This window comes from Epinephelus lanceolatus, chromosome 19, assembly GCF_041903045.1.
Source record: "Epinephelus lanceolatus isolate andai-2023 chromosome 19, ASM4190304v1, whole genome shotgun sequence".
In the NCBI taxonomy this organism is placed as follows: domain Eukaryota; kingdom Metazoa; phylum Chordata; class Actinopteri; order Perciformes; family Serranidae; genus Epinephelus; species Epinephelus lanceolatus.
Window position 1 is genome coordinate 41796306 of NC_135752.1, and position 16598 is coordinate 41812903.

The 16598-nt window shown below is 42.1% G+C and overlaps 3 protein-coding genes across 5 annotated transcripts in view; all 3 read right to left on the reverse strand.

The window, feature by feature from the left end:
- The window catches only part of pisd (phosphatidylserine decarboxylase), a 60159-nt gene extending 46722 nt beyond the window's left edge, over positions 1 to 13437 (reverse strand). The window contains exons 1-3 of one of the 2 annotated variants that reach the window (XM_078162145.1): positions 13384 to 13437; positions 5192 to 5229; positions 2427 to 2563 (exon numbers count right to left, since the gene is read on the reverse strand). In XM_078162145.1, the coding sequence (XP_078018271.1) occupies positions 2427 to 2563; positions 5192 to 5229; positions 13384 to 13427 (219 nt within the window). In that variant the 5' untranslated portion in view covers positions 13428 to 13437. Of the gene's footprint in view, positions 1 to 2426; positions 2564 to 5191; positions 5233 to 13383 lie in introns of those variants that run through there. The other variant, XM_078162146.1, reaches the window with a different exon arrangement.
- Positions 10173 to 13339, reverse strand: LOC144458762 (uncharacterized). The gene is made up of 2 exons (XM_078162147.1): positions 11450 to 13339; positions 10173 to 10756 (listed from the first exon to the last, which is right to left on the reverse strand). The coding sequence occupies exons 1-2, from the start codon at positions 11853 to 11855 to the stop codon at positions 10260 to 10262; spliced, it is 903 nt and encodes a 300-aa protein (XP_078018273.1). The 5' UTR covers positions 11856 to 13339; the 3' UTR covers positions 10173 to 10259.
- A 2895-nt stretch (positions 13438 to 16332) lies between the features above and the next one.
- Positions 16333 to 16598, reverse strand: part of LOC117269848 (uncharacterized) — a 25546-nt gene continuing 25280 nt past the window's right edge. For both annotated transcript variants that reach the window (XM_078162148.1, XM_078162150.1), the window contains exon 11: positions 16333 to 16598. This exon is cut by the window's right edge and continues 339 nt beyond it. The gene's annotated coding sequence lies outside the window, so the exon portion shown is untranslated.

Below are 16598 nucleotides of genomic sequence, written 5' to 3' on the forward strand. Positions count from 1 at the left end.
TGACCTCAGGTCTTCCTTTAAGTACTGGTTCTCTAGCTTTTCCTTGTACTTGGTCTTTGCTTTAGCTATTTCAGCTTTAACTTCTTTGGAGACCACCTTTTTCTCCTGAGGGTCCCCAATAGCGCTGCACGATTAATCTAATCCCGATGTCAGGCTGTGCGATTACATAACCGCATTAAAGGCTGCGATTTGCGATTTAATGTAAATGAATGTTAACGTGTGTGCCTGTGAACGTGACTGCCTCTCCTGTAGTGTGTGGAGTTTGTTGACATCACGCCCACAAGCTATCCTGGTGCGTGGAGCACGTATGGTCAGGTGACCAGCCGGCGTGCAGCAGTGACCAACACAGACACAAAAAACGCAACGTCTATTACATGGCGATACTTTGGATTCAGGTACGGCGACGTTGAACAGAAAGACGTGCTGTGTAAAAGTTTAAAAGTTAAAGTCGCCACGTCCCGCGGTAACACGACCAATCTATATCAGCACTTGAGACAGCACAGAGAGAAGTAGGAAGAGTGCATGTGAGAGAAAGACGAGCCGTGTAACGTTCAAGACAATGAGACAACTGAAAGACACCCGAGCCTCATAAAACAACATCCAAGCACAGTTACGCAAACATCTGTAAGTGTCATGGGGAAATCACGGACTCCATAACAAATGAAAAATTGAGCAACTTTGCTCGGGTTCGGCCCACTTAACATGCTGCTGTGTTGTGCTATGGCGCTGGAATTTGTCATTTACGTGACAATGCCTGAATGCAACACAGGCTCGCTCCACTGTGTGTACAGTGTCGTGCTGCGCTGCTGTGTGAGCAGCGTGTTTGACTGTGCTCAGTCTGTTGATGGTCATTGACACACTGTCTGTCCATAACAATAACTCTGTCAGGTCAGTGCCCCCTGATATAATGTAGGGAAACACTGAGTCAAGCAACAAGACTCATGATACCATTTATTTATTATATTGTAATCACAATCACAAATCACGTGATTGTCCACTCAAATCGCAATCGCACATTTTTATCAAATGGTGCAGCACTAGTCTGGTCTTCTTTTTGTTTATAGCAAATTTAAGGTCTTTGGTTACCCAAGGTTTGATATTAGGAAAGATAAACACCTGTTTAGTAGGGATTGCCAAATCCACCCAAAAAGTAATGAAACAGTTGCAGTGAGTACATCAATATTGTTATCACAAGCATTAATAAAGCACTGCCAGTCTGTACAATCAAAACAAGCTTGGAGGGAGGAGATACTCTCCTGTGTCCATATCTCGATGGTCTTCTCCTCTACCTCCTGACGCCTGAAGCACAGTTTATATGAGCACAATAAAAAGATGCTCACATTTCCATAACACACATCAACAGTAGAATTTTTTAGTGCGGTGGGGCAATTTACATATTGTTCAAATGTCCCTAGGACTCTGTCCAACTGGACATGATTCAAGCCCCCCTGGAAAGAGAGTCCAGCTTGTGTGACAGATCTACTATCAGCTGAGTGGCAGCACTGGCGTTGGCTCAGGGCTGAATGTACACAAGGGTAAAAAACAGTTGGGGGAATTCACGTGGTGGATAAAAAGGGCGTAAGGAGACACAAAGTGGTTCCATGTCCAGGGTACACATCCTCTCGCGTACAATGATGTTATTACAGTACCTTTGACTTACATAGAAGCAGACACCTCCTCCGCAGTTTTTCCCCATCACCTCTGAGGACCAGTCCAGTCTAATGGGACAGCCGAATCCAGCGAGGGCCAAGTCACTCTCATTAAGCCACGTCTCGGTGATGGCGAGTAGGCAACACTCAGTAATTTCCTGTTTGTGCCGTGCCCAGATCTCCAACTCGTCTACGTTGCGCCTTAGAGATTGCGTGTTTGACAAGAAGACCAAAGGCAACGGGGGTAGCTGGCGTCTGTTATTCAGACAGAGTTTTTTCATTTTGTGGTGAATACTGCCTCTCCTTCCTTTTTTCCACCACGAGGATCAGCGTGGAGATCTATTGTCCCGCAGGAAAGGGACGAAGATCTCCACTGGAATATTAGTCGGGACCTCATCACTTGCCGAGAAACTAAGAGACAGACGGCGCTCTCTGGTGATAATGATCCGGTCGCCATCTTGGAGAACCGGCTTCTCCCCTTGACAGGCGCTACAAACTAGCGCCACGATGAAGAAGAATGCAAAATCCACATATTGGTCCTCCGCACTTTTCCACGCACACTGAACGTTAAAAGACAAATTTAAAAACAGTAAAAGACGGTGGAAACTGTCGTGGGTCGCACACGCTGGAGTGCCCCGACACACACACACTTCCACGAGAAATGAAGAGGAAGATGAAGAGGAGGAAGTTAAAGAAGAGGAGGAGGAGGAGGAGGGCGAAGAGGAAGGAGGAGGACGAGGAGGAGGACGGGTAGGATAGAGATAGGGTCTCTCCTACCTGTGTGGGCGTGGCCAGGTGGGGCGGAGCCTCTTCATCCTGCTGGCCCTTCCTTCTGTAGTGCTGGTAACCAAGGTAACCTCCACCTGTCACTAACAGAAGAGGGAGGGGCCGGGGGCGGGGCAGGAAGCCACGACCTGGAAACAGAGAGAGCTGATTGGTCCAAGAGATTCAACCCAGAATCCTGCTGTTCCTATACTTGTCCTATTCTAGTTCTGCTGGTTCTATGCTGGTTCTATACTGATTCTACTGGTTCTATACTGGTTCTATGCTGGTTCTACTGGTTCGATGCTGGTTCTATGCTGGTTCTATACTGGTTTTATGCTGGTTCTACTGGTTCTATACTGGTTCTACTGGTTCTATACTGATTCTATGCTGGTTCTATGCTGGTTCTGTGCTGGTTCTATACTGGTTCTACTGGTTCTAAACTGATTCTATGCTGGTTCTATGCTGGTTCTATGCTGGTTCTACTGGTTCTATGCTGGTTCTATGCTGGTTCTATACTGTTTCTATGCTGGTTCTATGCTGGTTCTATGCTGGTTCTACTGGTTCTATGCTGGTTCTATGCTGGTTCTATACTGTTTCTATGCTGGTTCTATGCTGGTTCTACTGGTTCTATGCTGGTTCTACTGGTTCTATACTGTTTCTATACTGTTTCTACTGGTTCTATACTGCTTCTATATTGGCTCTACACTGGTTCTACTAGTTCTATACTGGTTCTATACTGGTTCGATACTGGTTCTATACTGTTTTTATACTGTGTCTATACTGGTTCTATACTGGTTTTAAACTGTTTTTATACTGGGTCTATACTGGTTCTATACTGGTTTTAAACTGTTTTTATACTGGGTCTATACTGGTTCTATACTGTTTTTATACTAGTTCTATACTGGTTCTATACTGGGTCGATACTGGTTCTATACTGTTTTTATACCGGGTCTATACTGGTTCTATACTGGTTTTAAACTGTTTTTATACTGGGTCTATACTGGTTCTATACTGTTTTTATACTAGTTCTATACTGGTTCTATACTGGTTCTATACTGTTTTTATACCGGGTCTATACTGGTTCTATACTGGTTTTAAACTGTTTTTATACTGGGTCTATACTGGTTCTATACTGTTTTTATACTGGCTCGATACTGGTTATACTGGTTCTATACTGTTTTTATACTAGTTCTATACTGGTTCTATACTGGGTCGATACTGGTTCTATACTGTTTTTATACCGGGTCTATACTGGTTCTATACTGGTTTTAAACTGTTTTTATACTGGGTCTATACTGGTTCTATACTGTTTTTATACCAGGTCTATACTGGTTCTATACTGGTTTTAAACTGTTTTTATACTGGGTCTATACTGGTTCTATACTGTTTTTATACTAGGTCTATACTGGTTCTATACTGGGTCGATACTGGTTCTATACTGTTTTTATACCGGGTCTATACTGGTTCTATACTGGTTTTAAACTGTTTTTATACTGGGTCTATACTGGTTCTATACTGTTTTTATAACGGGTCTATACTGGTTCTATACTGGTTTTAAACTGTCTTTATACTAGGTCTATACTGGTTCTATACTGGGTCTATACTGGTTCTATACTGTTTTTATACCGGGTCTATACTGGTTCTATACTGGTTTTAAACTGTTTTTATACCGGGTCTATACTGGTTCTATACTGTTTTTATACCGGGTCTATACTGGTTCTATACTGGTTTTAAACTGTTTTTATACTGGGTCTATACTGGTTCTATACTGGGTCTATACTGGTTCTATACTGTTTTTATACCGGGTCTATACTGGTTCTATACTGTTTTTATACCGGGTCTATACTGGTTCTATACTGTTTTTATACTAGCTCGATACTGGTTATACTGGTTCTATACTGTTTTTATACTGGTTCTATGCTGGTTCTACTGGTTCTATACTGCTTCTATATTGGCTCTACACTGGTTCTACTAGTTCTATACTGGTTCTATACTGGGTTGATACTGGTTCTATACTGTTTTTATACTAGGTCTATACTGGTTCTATACTGTTTTTATACTGGCTCGATACTGGTTATACTGGTTCTGTACTGTTTTTATACTGGTTCTATACTGGTTCTACTGGTTCTATACTGTTTTTATACTGGTTCTATACTGGTTCTATACTGTTTTTATACTGGTTCTATACTGGTTCTACTGGTTCTATACTGTTTTTATACTGGTTCTACTGGTTCCATACTGGTTTTACTGACTGTCTCTAAATGTGAGACTGACGACCTCCTTCACTGACACTGAACTGAAGGAGGAGGAGAGGGAGTAAAGAGAGAGCAGCAGGAGGAAGTGACAGGAGGAAGTGATGGAGGAGGAGGAGGTGATGATGGAGGAGGAGGTGATGAAGGAGGAGGTGATGATGGAGGAGGAGGAGGTGATGAAGGAGGAGGTGATGATGGAGGAGGAGGAGGAGGAGGTGATGATGGAGGAGGAGGAGGTGATGAAGGAGGAGGTGATGATGGAAGAGGAGGAGGAGGAGGTGATGATGAAGGAGGAGGAGGTGATGAAGGAGGAGGTGATGATGGAAGAGGAGGTGATGAAGGAGGAGGAGGAGGTGATGAAGGAGGAGGTGATGATGGAAGAGGAGGTGATGAAGAAGGAGGAGGAGGTGATGAAGGAGGAGGAGGTGATGAAGGAGGAGGAGGAGGTGATGAAGGAGGAGGTGATGATGGAAGAGGAGGTGATGAAGGAGGAGGAGGTGATGAAGGAGGAGCAGTAAGACTGACCTGTACTCAGCGTTCTGCTGCAGCTCACTGAAGAAACTCTGTTAATAAAAATACATTATTGATACATTATTGATCTGTATTGATACATTATTGATCTGTGCTGATACATTATTGATCTGTATTGACACATTATTGATCTGTGCTGATACATTATTGATCTGTATTGACACATTATGGATCTGTATTGACACAATATTGATCTGTATTGACACATTATTGATCTGTGCTGATAAATTATGGATCTGTATTGACACATTATTGATCTGTGCTGATACAATATTGATCTGTATTGACACATTATTGATCTGTGCTGATACATTATTGATCTGTATTGACATATTATGGATCTGTATTGACACATTATTGATCTGTGCTGATACAATATTGATCTGTATTGACACATTATTGATCTGTGCTGATACATTATGGATCTGTATTGACACATTATTGATCTGTGCTGATACATTATGGATCTGTATTGACACATTGTTGATCTGTGCTGATACAATATTGATCTGTATTGACACTATTGATCTGTGCTGATACAATATTGATCTGTATTGACACATTATGGATCTGTATTGACACATTATTGATCTGTGCTGATACAATATTGATCTGTATTGACACATTATTGATCTGTGCTGATACAATATTGATCTGTATTGACACATTATTGATCTGTGCTGATACATTATTGATCTGTATTGACATATTATGGATCTGTATTGACACATTATTGATCTGTGCTGATACAATATTGATCTGTATTGACACATTATTGATCTGTGCTGATACATTATGGATCTGTATTGACACATTATTGATCTGTGCTGATACAATATTGATCTGTGCTGATACATTATGGATCTGTATTGACACATTATTGATCTGTGCTGATACAATATTGATCTGTATTGACACATTATTGATCTGTGCTGATACATTATGGATCTGTATTGACACATTATTGATCTGTGCTGATACATTATGGATCTGTATTGACACATTGTTGATCTGTGCTGATACAATATTGATCTGTATTGACACTATTGATCTGTGCTGATACAATATTGATCTGTATTGACACATTATGGATCTGTATTGACACATTATTGATCTGTGCAGATACAATATTGATCTGTATTGACACATTATTGATCTGTGCTGATAGAATATTGATCTGTATTGACACATTATTGATCTGTATTGACACATTATGGATCTGTATTGACACATTATTGATCTGTGGTGATACAATATTGATCTGTATTGACACATTATTGATCTGTGCTGATACATTATGGATCTGTATTGACACATTATTGATCTGTGCTGATACAATATTGATCTGTATTGACACATTATTGATCTATGCTGATACATTATTGATCTGTGCTGATACATTATTGATCTGTATTCATACATTATTGATCTGTATTCATACATTATTGATCTGTGCTGATACATTATTGATCTGTATTGACACATTATTGATCTGTGCTGATACATTATTGATCTGTATTGATACATTATTGATCTGTGCTGATACATTATTGATCTGTATTGATACATTATTGATCTGTGCTGATACATTATTGATCTGTATTGACACATTATTGATCTGTGCTGATACATTATTGATCTGTATTGACACTATTGATCTGTGCTGATACATTATTTATCTGTATTCATACATTATTGATCTGTATTCATACATTATTGATCTGTGCTGACACATTATTGATCTGTATTGATACATTATTGATCTGTATTGACACATTATTGATCTGTGCTGATACATTATTTATCTGTATTCATACATTATTGATCTGTGCTGATACATTATTGATCTGTATTGAGACATTATTTATCTGTGCTATATTGATAATCAGCATCTTACCTACTACTTCCAAAATAATTGAAAAATGGATTTCCAAATGAATCACTGAATTCCTCGGCAATAGCCAAACTCCTTTACATCCCATGAAGTTTGGGTTTCGACCACACCACTCTAACGAGACTGCATTGACCATGTTCATGGAAAAAAATCAAATGTCACCTAGATAAAAATGGATGTGTTGGTGCCGTATTCCTAGATTTAAAAAGAGCTTTCAACACTGTCAACCAGAAGGTGCCTCTATCTAAATTGTCCTGATTAAATTTTTCTACCCAAACTATTAATTGGTTTGACTCATACCTGTCACACAGAGAACAATGCACTGTGGTGGACGGTGCCAGCTCCTCTTGCATGGGTTGTCCAGTAGGGGTCCCCCAAGGGTCCATACTGGGTCCCATTTTAGGTCGCTTTCACACCTAATAGTCCGGACCAAGGTCCGGACTCTTTTCTTTTTTTTTTTTTTACATGTTTCCATTTAGTCCAGCAAAGCCCGCATTCACACTGCCATTATGCCAGCGGACCAAAGGATCTACCTACGTCATGACGTCATTACCCATAAGGGCTGCGCCGTCAGTGATTGGCTTTTGGATGAGTGTGCGTCTGACGTCAGCGCGTAGGAAGTGCTCTGAGGCAGGAATAGTTTGTTTACCGTCTCCCACCACAATGGATCCACAGATTCACTCCATTCCACTGGCACTACTTTGGCTGCGCCTCCAGCAACAGCAACAACAACTACAATCGCAATACGCGAGACTAGTTCGAGTCAAACAGATTCATGTCCTGATGCGCTTGCATTTCCGACGTAGACAGGCAAGAGGGCGAAGAAGGCGAAGACTGCGAGCTAGCCTGCAGGCATTAGCAGCGTTCCGGGGGAGGCAAACAAGGTGAGTGGTAGTGTGTTTCAAAAGATGAGTGATCATGATGGAATGAGTGCTGTCTGTTTTGACGGTTGTAACAACAACAACAACAACATGAACATTAGACTGTAGATTTATCCCCTCACGATCTTGTATTGTCTTGTTAGCAGCTGTTAGCAACTTAGCACTCGGACTAGCCTCCAAACTGTTCCCTAGACAGCAAAATCCCAAAAGCATTGTCTGTGTTGTGGCATAAAGAACACACTTCCAATGCGACATACAATGTACCGTAGTATAATACAGTATGTCTCAGTCCTATAGGAATTTAGGTTTCTGCTGTACAAACATTCCAGTGTTCTGTATTTTTAAAGAGGCTAAACAGAAAATAGACTCCTACTATACCCTGATTCTTGCTTTTGTTCTTGTTCTGTGATGTCCTATCTGTAAAGCACTTTGTGCATTTGTTTGACAAGTGCTCTATAAAAAAAAAAAAAAACATTATCATAAACAAATACATTCCTGATTACAGATGCTCACAGCCAGTCACAACTAACAACACAATGATGTGAGAAAAGCATTTAAACATTTCAAACATTCTCAACTGTGTTGAGAGAAGCTTTCTGGACTCTTTTACCTGCAAAGCCACCAGAAACAGATACAACACCAGACGACTAGGTTACTCAGTACCTGTAGCTTTCAAGTACACCATTTGCACAATTGTCATTGTGTGTCAAGGTAGGGTAAACACAGGTGTGACCAAATGACATTAACATTTGTATTTATGTCCCTCCCCCCTTCTACAGGAACATTTGGGTCAAACCACGGTGTCATGAATGGTGGCAGCAAGTGTGTGACAGCTGGACAGAAACTGATTGGCAGCGGAACTTCAGAATGACAAGAGCTACCTTCAATGTACTGTGTAACATTCTTCGAGGACAGCTAACCAGGCAGGATACCAGATTTCGCAAAGCGGTATCAGTGGAGTTGCGTGTGGCAATCTGCTTGTGGAGGCTCGCAACCAATCTCGAGCTCAGATCTCTCTCTCACCTCTTTGGTGTGGGATTGTCAAGTGCCTGTTCCTTCACACAAGAAGTTGTCAGTGCCATAAATGAAATCCTGGCCCCACAATACCTCCACACACCTTCAGCTGCTGAACTTGAAGGAATCGTCAGAGGATTCCGTGAGAGATGGAAGTTTCCACAGTGTGCTGGAGCTGTGGATGTAACTCATATTCCCATCCTGGCACCACCTAACAACTCAGCAGATTATTACAACCGTAAGGGGGTCTATTCTGTTATCCTCCAAGGTGTTGTTGATCACAACATGAAATTTTGGGATGTAAACATTGGCTGGCCGGGGAGGGTTCACGATGCCCGTGTGTTCTCAAACTCGTCCCTTTACCAACGAGGACAGAATGGAACACTACTGCCAGGAAGGAGTGAAACCATACAGGATGTGGATGTCCCTCTAGTTATCCTAGGAGATGCCGCATATCCACTGCTGCCATGGCTAATGAAGCCATACCCAGAGGGCAGAGGGACAACACAGGCACAAGCGGCTTTTAACACCTGCCTGAGTCAAACCATGACAGTGGAGAGGGCTTTTGGACGATTGAAGGGAAGATGGAGGTGCCTATTGAGGCGATCAGACTTTGAGGTCAGTTTCATCACTGACGTCATCTTCGCCTGCTGTGTCCTCCACAATTTTTGTGAGAGTCACAACGAAGAGTACATCAGTGATGATGAAGATGATGAACATGATGGGAGACCAGACCCTGCTGACCATTACATTGGTGGTGACAGTGGGAATAACATCAGGGATGCCTTGTGTACTTATTTTTCTACTCTCTAGTTTGAGCATAATTCACAGTTTGAGCGTGTTTATGTTGTTTGATATTTCTGTGTTCAGAATTACACAAGTGTCATATTGTGCTATGAGAGACAGCCCTCAGGAATAGATATTTTTGTTTACCATAGCAATTGTTTATCTTGTGTTGTTGGTCACGCACCTGCCATTTCAGTACGTTTGATTGAAGGACAGAAACAACATAATGTGCAAACATGTCATCAAAATTTATTTAAAAAAAATCAGGATGTAGTATGAAACTTCAACAGATTTGGTCATATAAAAATAAATATTACATTAAAAATGAGTCTTTGATTACAATAACTTCAATTAAATAAATTGCTCTCAGAGGCAGGAGAAGTGGAGCCAGAACAGCTCAGAGCTCACAACAACAGAACAGCCCTCCTGTGACCATCTTTGAAAATAAAATTTTCTGCTCCTGACTTGACAAAATGTGATCACCATACTATAGTGTAGTGTACCTATCCTCACTCTCTCCATCTCCATATAGCAGGTCTCTGCTCTGCTCCAAAAGGTTTGGAGTGTGGGCCCGGGTAGGTGGGTGTGGAGGGTGGGACTGCTGTGCAGACCACCCAGAAACACGAGGAGGAGGAGGTGGGTGATATAAGGGTTGCTGGGGAGGATACAAGGGGCCCCAGGATGCTGCAGGTTGTGGAGGTTGTTGGCTCATGCTTTGCATGAATGTCTGCATGATGTTCATGAACATGCCATTCGTGGCCGCCTGTTGCTCCTGCAGCATCCTGAAGCGCCTCTCTTCAGCCTCCTGCTGCATTCCCATCCACCTCTCCAGAGTGGCATTCTCCCTCTCCTGACGAGCATCCTCTGCCCGGTTAAACTCCTCCATCATCTCCGAGTGCATCTCCTTGGCCCTCCTCTTGCGAGCACGGCGAGGTGCTGCTGTGCTTGGCCCATCCTCAGCAGAGCTGGAAGCAGCAGTTACTCCTGTAAAAAGAGTAGCAATGCAGTTATGAATTTATAAAAATGTCTTCACAATATTCTGCAGTAGCTATACAATATGGCCACCCACAAACCTAGAATAGTAAAATCAATCATGTCATCATGTGTTGGCTATAGAGTTTCATTATATTCTATCCTATCTGTATGTGCTGTGTTATGCGAGTCAAGTCAGGTGTTCCCTTGGGGAAATATGGAAGCAGCAACAACATTTGGAGGGGCCCAGTCAGGACAAGAAAAAAGTAATGATGACAAATAACAACTACAACTGATAGCTTGTTAAAGGTGGTGATAGTTATGGTAAAATGATGCTAGTGTTTTGGGGGTGCAGCTGTACTCTCCCTCCTTATGACTGATAAAATATAACACTGCACATGCCTGAGCCCAGATCATTGTGAGTACTCATATCACAAATGAAGTTTTTTTGTTGTTGTTGTTGTTGTTGTTAGGCTATATGCAGCACAGTCATCACAGCAATGGCAGAAGATAGAAGCAAACAACCAGTTTCTGGCAAGAGAGGGACAATTATTTGTTTATTTGTTTCTTGTAATTGGATCCCCATTAGCAGATGCACAGCAGCCACTGATTTTCCTGGGGTCCACCCATGAAATCAAAGTATAAATAACACTGCAAATAATAATAATAATGACAATAGCAGACACATTATGTGGCTCAACTCACCACTTTCTGAAGCACTGGGACCGCTGCCAGATGACGTGTCGGCGCTGGGGGTCGCACCCGCAGCGGGTGTAGACTCCATCACCCTGACAGGTGAGCTTGTCGGGCGCGTTCCAAGGATGCCATCCAGCTGATCATAAAAAGGACATTTATCCTTTTCGTTGGATGACGCACCGGTCTTCCGAATGGCATCGCGCGCCTTGTTATAAGCCTGTCGCAGCTTTTTCAGTTTGCGGTGACACTGTTCGGCCGTCCTCTCGTACCCCCCCTCTCTCATCCTCTCCGCGAACAGCTGGAAGGTTTCCGTGTTCCGGTGTGTTCTCTCAAGTTCAGCTTTTATTCTATCATCCGCCCATATTTGAAGGATGAATCTTGTCTCCTCCTCTCCCCAGGTGTTGCTGCGGCTCATACTGTGTTTGTTTTGTTTAGCTTACACGTGGGGTGAAAGTGACGTAACGTCCTGTATTTGGTCTGATAGTTCGGACCTTCCAAAAACATGCTTTCACACTACACAGTAGCGGACCTTGGTCCAGGATGGTCCGGACCGAGACCACCTCCTGAGGCTGGACCAAAGACTCGGTCTTTAGTCCGGACCGTGGTCCGGGGGAGCTTTCACACCTGTCAATTTGATCCGAACTATCTGGAAAGTCCGAAAGTCCGGACCAAACGAGGTAGGTGTGAATGCCCCCTTATTTTCATTGTATATTAATGATTTACCTGATTTTTGTTTACATGTGGATGTCCAGCTTTACACTGACGACACTGTAATTTTTACTAAAGCTAAAAATCCTGAGGAGGCAGCACGTGTGCTCTCAATAGCTCTTACACACATATGAGCATGGCTTACTAGATCTTAAATGCAAAAAAACCTGTTTGTTTATTTTTGTCGAAGCAACCTTCTACTACCATGCTTTCTCACTCTGTGTCCTTCAGCCAAAACGCCCTGTCTATTAAAGGGAGTGCAGCTTGGAACACACTGCCCTCTACCATAAGGGAATGTCCCACCCTGGCCACCTTCAAGAGCCACCTGAAGGTGTGGCTTAGAGCGAACCAAACGTGCAATCGCCCCTAACTGCTTGCTGTACTGTATTAACTCCCTGTTGTAACGCATACTTATGCATTGTCCTGTTTTCTCCTGCAACTGCTTTCTGTTTCTTTTTTTGTTTTAAATAACAAACTTTTAATACTGTATATCTCTTGTTCTTTTGTATTGTAAAATCAACATGCTTAAAGGACTCCAGATGGAAATTAGCCCCCGGGTTACAATCTGGCATATTTACGTGTGCTGTCGTACATGTTCATTAATATGCGTTGTCCTGATTTTCTAAATAAATAAATAAATAAACAAATAAATGATATTGGTTATTGATTCCTCACATCCTTTATCCTGCTGCTGTGAACAGTTTAAATAAAGATTCAATTAGAAGAAGATAAAAAAACACGCCTGAGACTGCTGTCAGTCCATCAGTCAGTCCATCAGTCAGTCCATCAGTCAGTCCATCAGGTCACAGTAAGTGAAACCTCCTCAGTCTGCTGAGGGTTAATGATGATCACATGAGGACACTTGTCTCTGTGGGACCCTTGACTCTGACCCAGAGCAGCTTCAGTCAGCTCCCGTTCACCTGTTCCTGTGACGTAATCAGGTGTATGTTAAACACGTGGTTCGTGTTACCTGAGCCAAAACCTTTATCCCTCTCATTCACACACTCTTAACCTGTCGGACGTCACACTCAACACACCAGCTGCATGTTGTCATCAAATGTTAATTTGATACAAACTCTGAGCGGGGTCTGGTGGAGTCATACGTCATTAACACACAGCGTCACTAACACCGCACAAACGTCACACGGTATGACGTGTTCGCCTCGAGGCTGCAGAGTGAAGACGTCACTGACGTAGCTGTGTTTACTTTAAAGAACCAAAACAAAGGTGAATACCTGACAGTCAGTCCGCTGCACACCCTCCGCCAGGCCGCCGCCATGTTGTTTGAGGAAGTGACGCAGCACGTCGTGCGTCACGATACAGCGGAGAGCCAGCATTTCCCCGAGTCAGGTCTGTCAGGTGTCAGCAACTGTCTCTCCACTTTGCTCTTTCTGTAAAGCTGAAAGCGAATCGATTTCTCATCTATTCTACACTTGTTCCTTTTCTCGAGAATTTTGGACTGATGCTGCTCTACTGATTTTCTCTATCAACTGTGCTCTCAAAGCCATCTGTCTTACTGGCAAGTTTCACATTCATAAATCTAGAATCACTCAGACTAAACCTAACGTAAATTTATTTCGTGTCGAATTACAATATCTCTTTGCTTCTGTCTCCAAAACAACTAAAAACAAGAAAGCTTTTAAGACCTCTCAAATAATTGGTAAAATCCTACGTATTGAATGATCTAAATGTGTGATATGTAACAAAACTGATGAGGCTGTTCGGCATATGGTATAGTTTTTCCCTCATACACCTTATTGTCGGGACATGTTTTCTTTTCCTTCTTATGTTCTTAGCATATGAGTTATTTTCTGTTCCTTTTGGTCCATTTTATCTTCTTTTTAGTTATGTCATTTTACATGTTATTAATGTCTTTTTGAAGAATGTTACAGAGTAGCAACATGTTAATCAACAATGCGTTGTTATGAATACACATCCAATGTTCTGCAATACGTTGTTATAATTGCATTTAATGTAATGCAATGTTAAGTCTATTAATAAAGGATTAAAAAAAGAAAGTCTGTCAGGTGAAACTGCGGCAGCTGCTGCCTGTCAGGTAAGGCTAATGATACCGGAAGTTCATGTTAATGATGAAGATGAAGATTAAACCGAGCTGATGGATGAAGATTAAAGCTGAATGTTAATAAGTTCATCACAGACGGGTTTTATTTCTCACAATATGGCCTCTAAACACAGATGACGTCACACGGCGGGGGTGGGGGTCAGATATGAATGAGACAAACACCAGAGTCATCCTCCAGTGATGAAGGCTTCAGCTCTCTGGGTTCATCCCAAAACCATTTCTCGCATCCATGTTTCCCTCACTTGAGTCTCTTCCTTGCGTCTTAGCTCCGCCCTCATAGAACACGAGGAGAGATGAGAGGATGAGACACGAGGAGAGAAGCGACGTCAGTTTCTAATGACGGCGGCAGCTGATGACAGGCTTTATTAACAGCTACAGAAAGTTTTAATGGAGTTTGTGTCTGCACACACATAATGTTATATATATAATGATGAAGACACAGATACAGTTACCACATGATGTTCTCAGTAACAGAGCAGCAGTGTTTTCTGTCTCACAATCAGCTGCACATGAACAACAACCTGCGTTCTGTATTTATAATGTGTCCTGCTCAGTCACACAATGTCTTTATATAATTCATTCTGTATTTACATCTTTATTTATTGATATTCTGATTGTGAGTTCATTATTTAATAACCCAGAATATGATCATGGTGTCTTTGAAATAATTTATTAGGCCAAATGTTTCAAGGGAAATTAAAATTAGGCAACTCATCAACCCGACGCTGAGGAGTGGTCAGCCTCAGTGTGACTGAATGGAAATGATGGTCAGACAGGCTCTCTGACAGACAGGCTCTCTGACAGACAGACAGACTCTGACAGACAGACAGACTCTCTGACAGACAGACAGGCTCTCTGACAGACAGACAGACAGGCTCTCTGACAGACAGACAGACTCTCTGACAGACAGACAGACAGACTCTGATTGTATCCATAATTAAAGTAGTTGAAGGATATAACAGATGGTGAAGAGAGAAACTCTGTGATAAATGAATGGAGTTGTTTGTTTCCTTTTCTTGTTCTCATTGTTCTGATTTTTAACTCGATGGTGAATCAGTAAACACCAGTTATTAGGTTTTTAAAACTTTTAAAGTAAAAGTTAAAATTTTGAAAAGTTTAAGTTTGTCATCATTTTTTTTTTCATATTTGGACAACTTTTAATGAAACATAAAATTCTGATGAAATGTCTGAAATAATGTAGGCTATCGTTTGTCATGTTGCGTTCAAGGACCGTTGGAAATGTGAAAATCCATATACATACATATATGTACATATAGGCCTATGTATGTGTGAATGTACATGTAAACTCTCAGAGTTCAGATGTGTTAAAAACACTTTTACTGTTAGTAGACAGGATGACGTGTGTTGGTGGGCGGGGCTTAGCTGGAGGCAAAACAGTTCTCCACAGACATTAGCTAGCGCTAGCTAACAAGTTGTGTTGTGTTTAAGACGATGGAGGAAGATGATGTGAGTGGTGCGTTCAGAAACACTCATTGTGAGTGTGGGAGCGCACTCTGACACAAACTGGAGCGTCAGACTGAATTTACCAACGCACCATGTCAGGTCACTCACTCTCCGGGACCGCCAGTGTTACTGGAATAAGTAAACACTGACCATCGGGACCAGACTGGCCGACCCGTATGCTCTCACTCAGTGGATGGATGATGTCACAGGAAGCCAATCTTACAAAGGAGGACGACACTTGTTTGTTTTGCTATGGAAGCTAACGTTAGCTAATGTGCTAAAAAGTTAGCGTTGCAGAGAAATCCAATCTTCCTCTTAATCCCTCCCCAGTTTCTGATGAGGTGGACATGATAACCCTTAATACACATAACCTTATTCATCCCTACAACAGGAAATACTTTTTCCCTAACCTGATATGAAGTGTGCGCTGCACATGTGAGCATTTTTGATGATGGCCTCCGTCCAGTCCTTTGGTCTTATCACATTTAACCATAGTTGTCTTTGTTTTTGTTGACGGGCAGTGGCGGCTCACAGAGGTATTGATGAGGGTGAGGACAGGAAGCTGATAGATCACTGGCCAATAACAGGAAGCTGATAGATCACTGGCCAATAACAGGAATAACAGTGACAAACGTCAGTGAGCAGAAACAAACTTTATTTGTTCCAAAAATAGACCCATTTTCAGCAGAAATATATATTACACTTTAAAAACTCACAGTACTACAGAGAAGTCTTTATAAAACAAAAGAGGAAATGACAGGTGAAGCCACCTGAGCCGTGCAGTGGGCGTGGCCTCCTGACAGGTGAAGCCACCTGAGCCGTGCAGTGGGCGTGGCCTCCTGACAGGTGAAGCCACCTGAGCCGTGCAGTGGGCGTGGCCTCCTGACAGTAAATTCACATTAA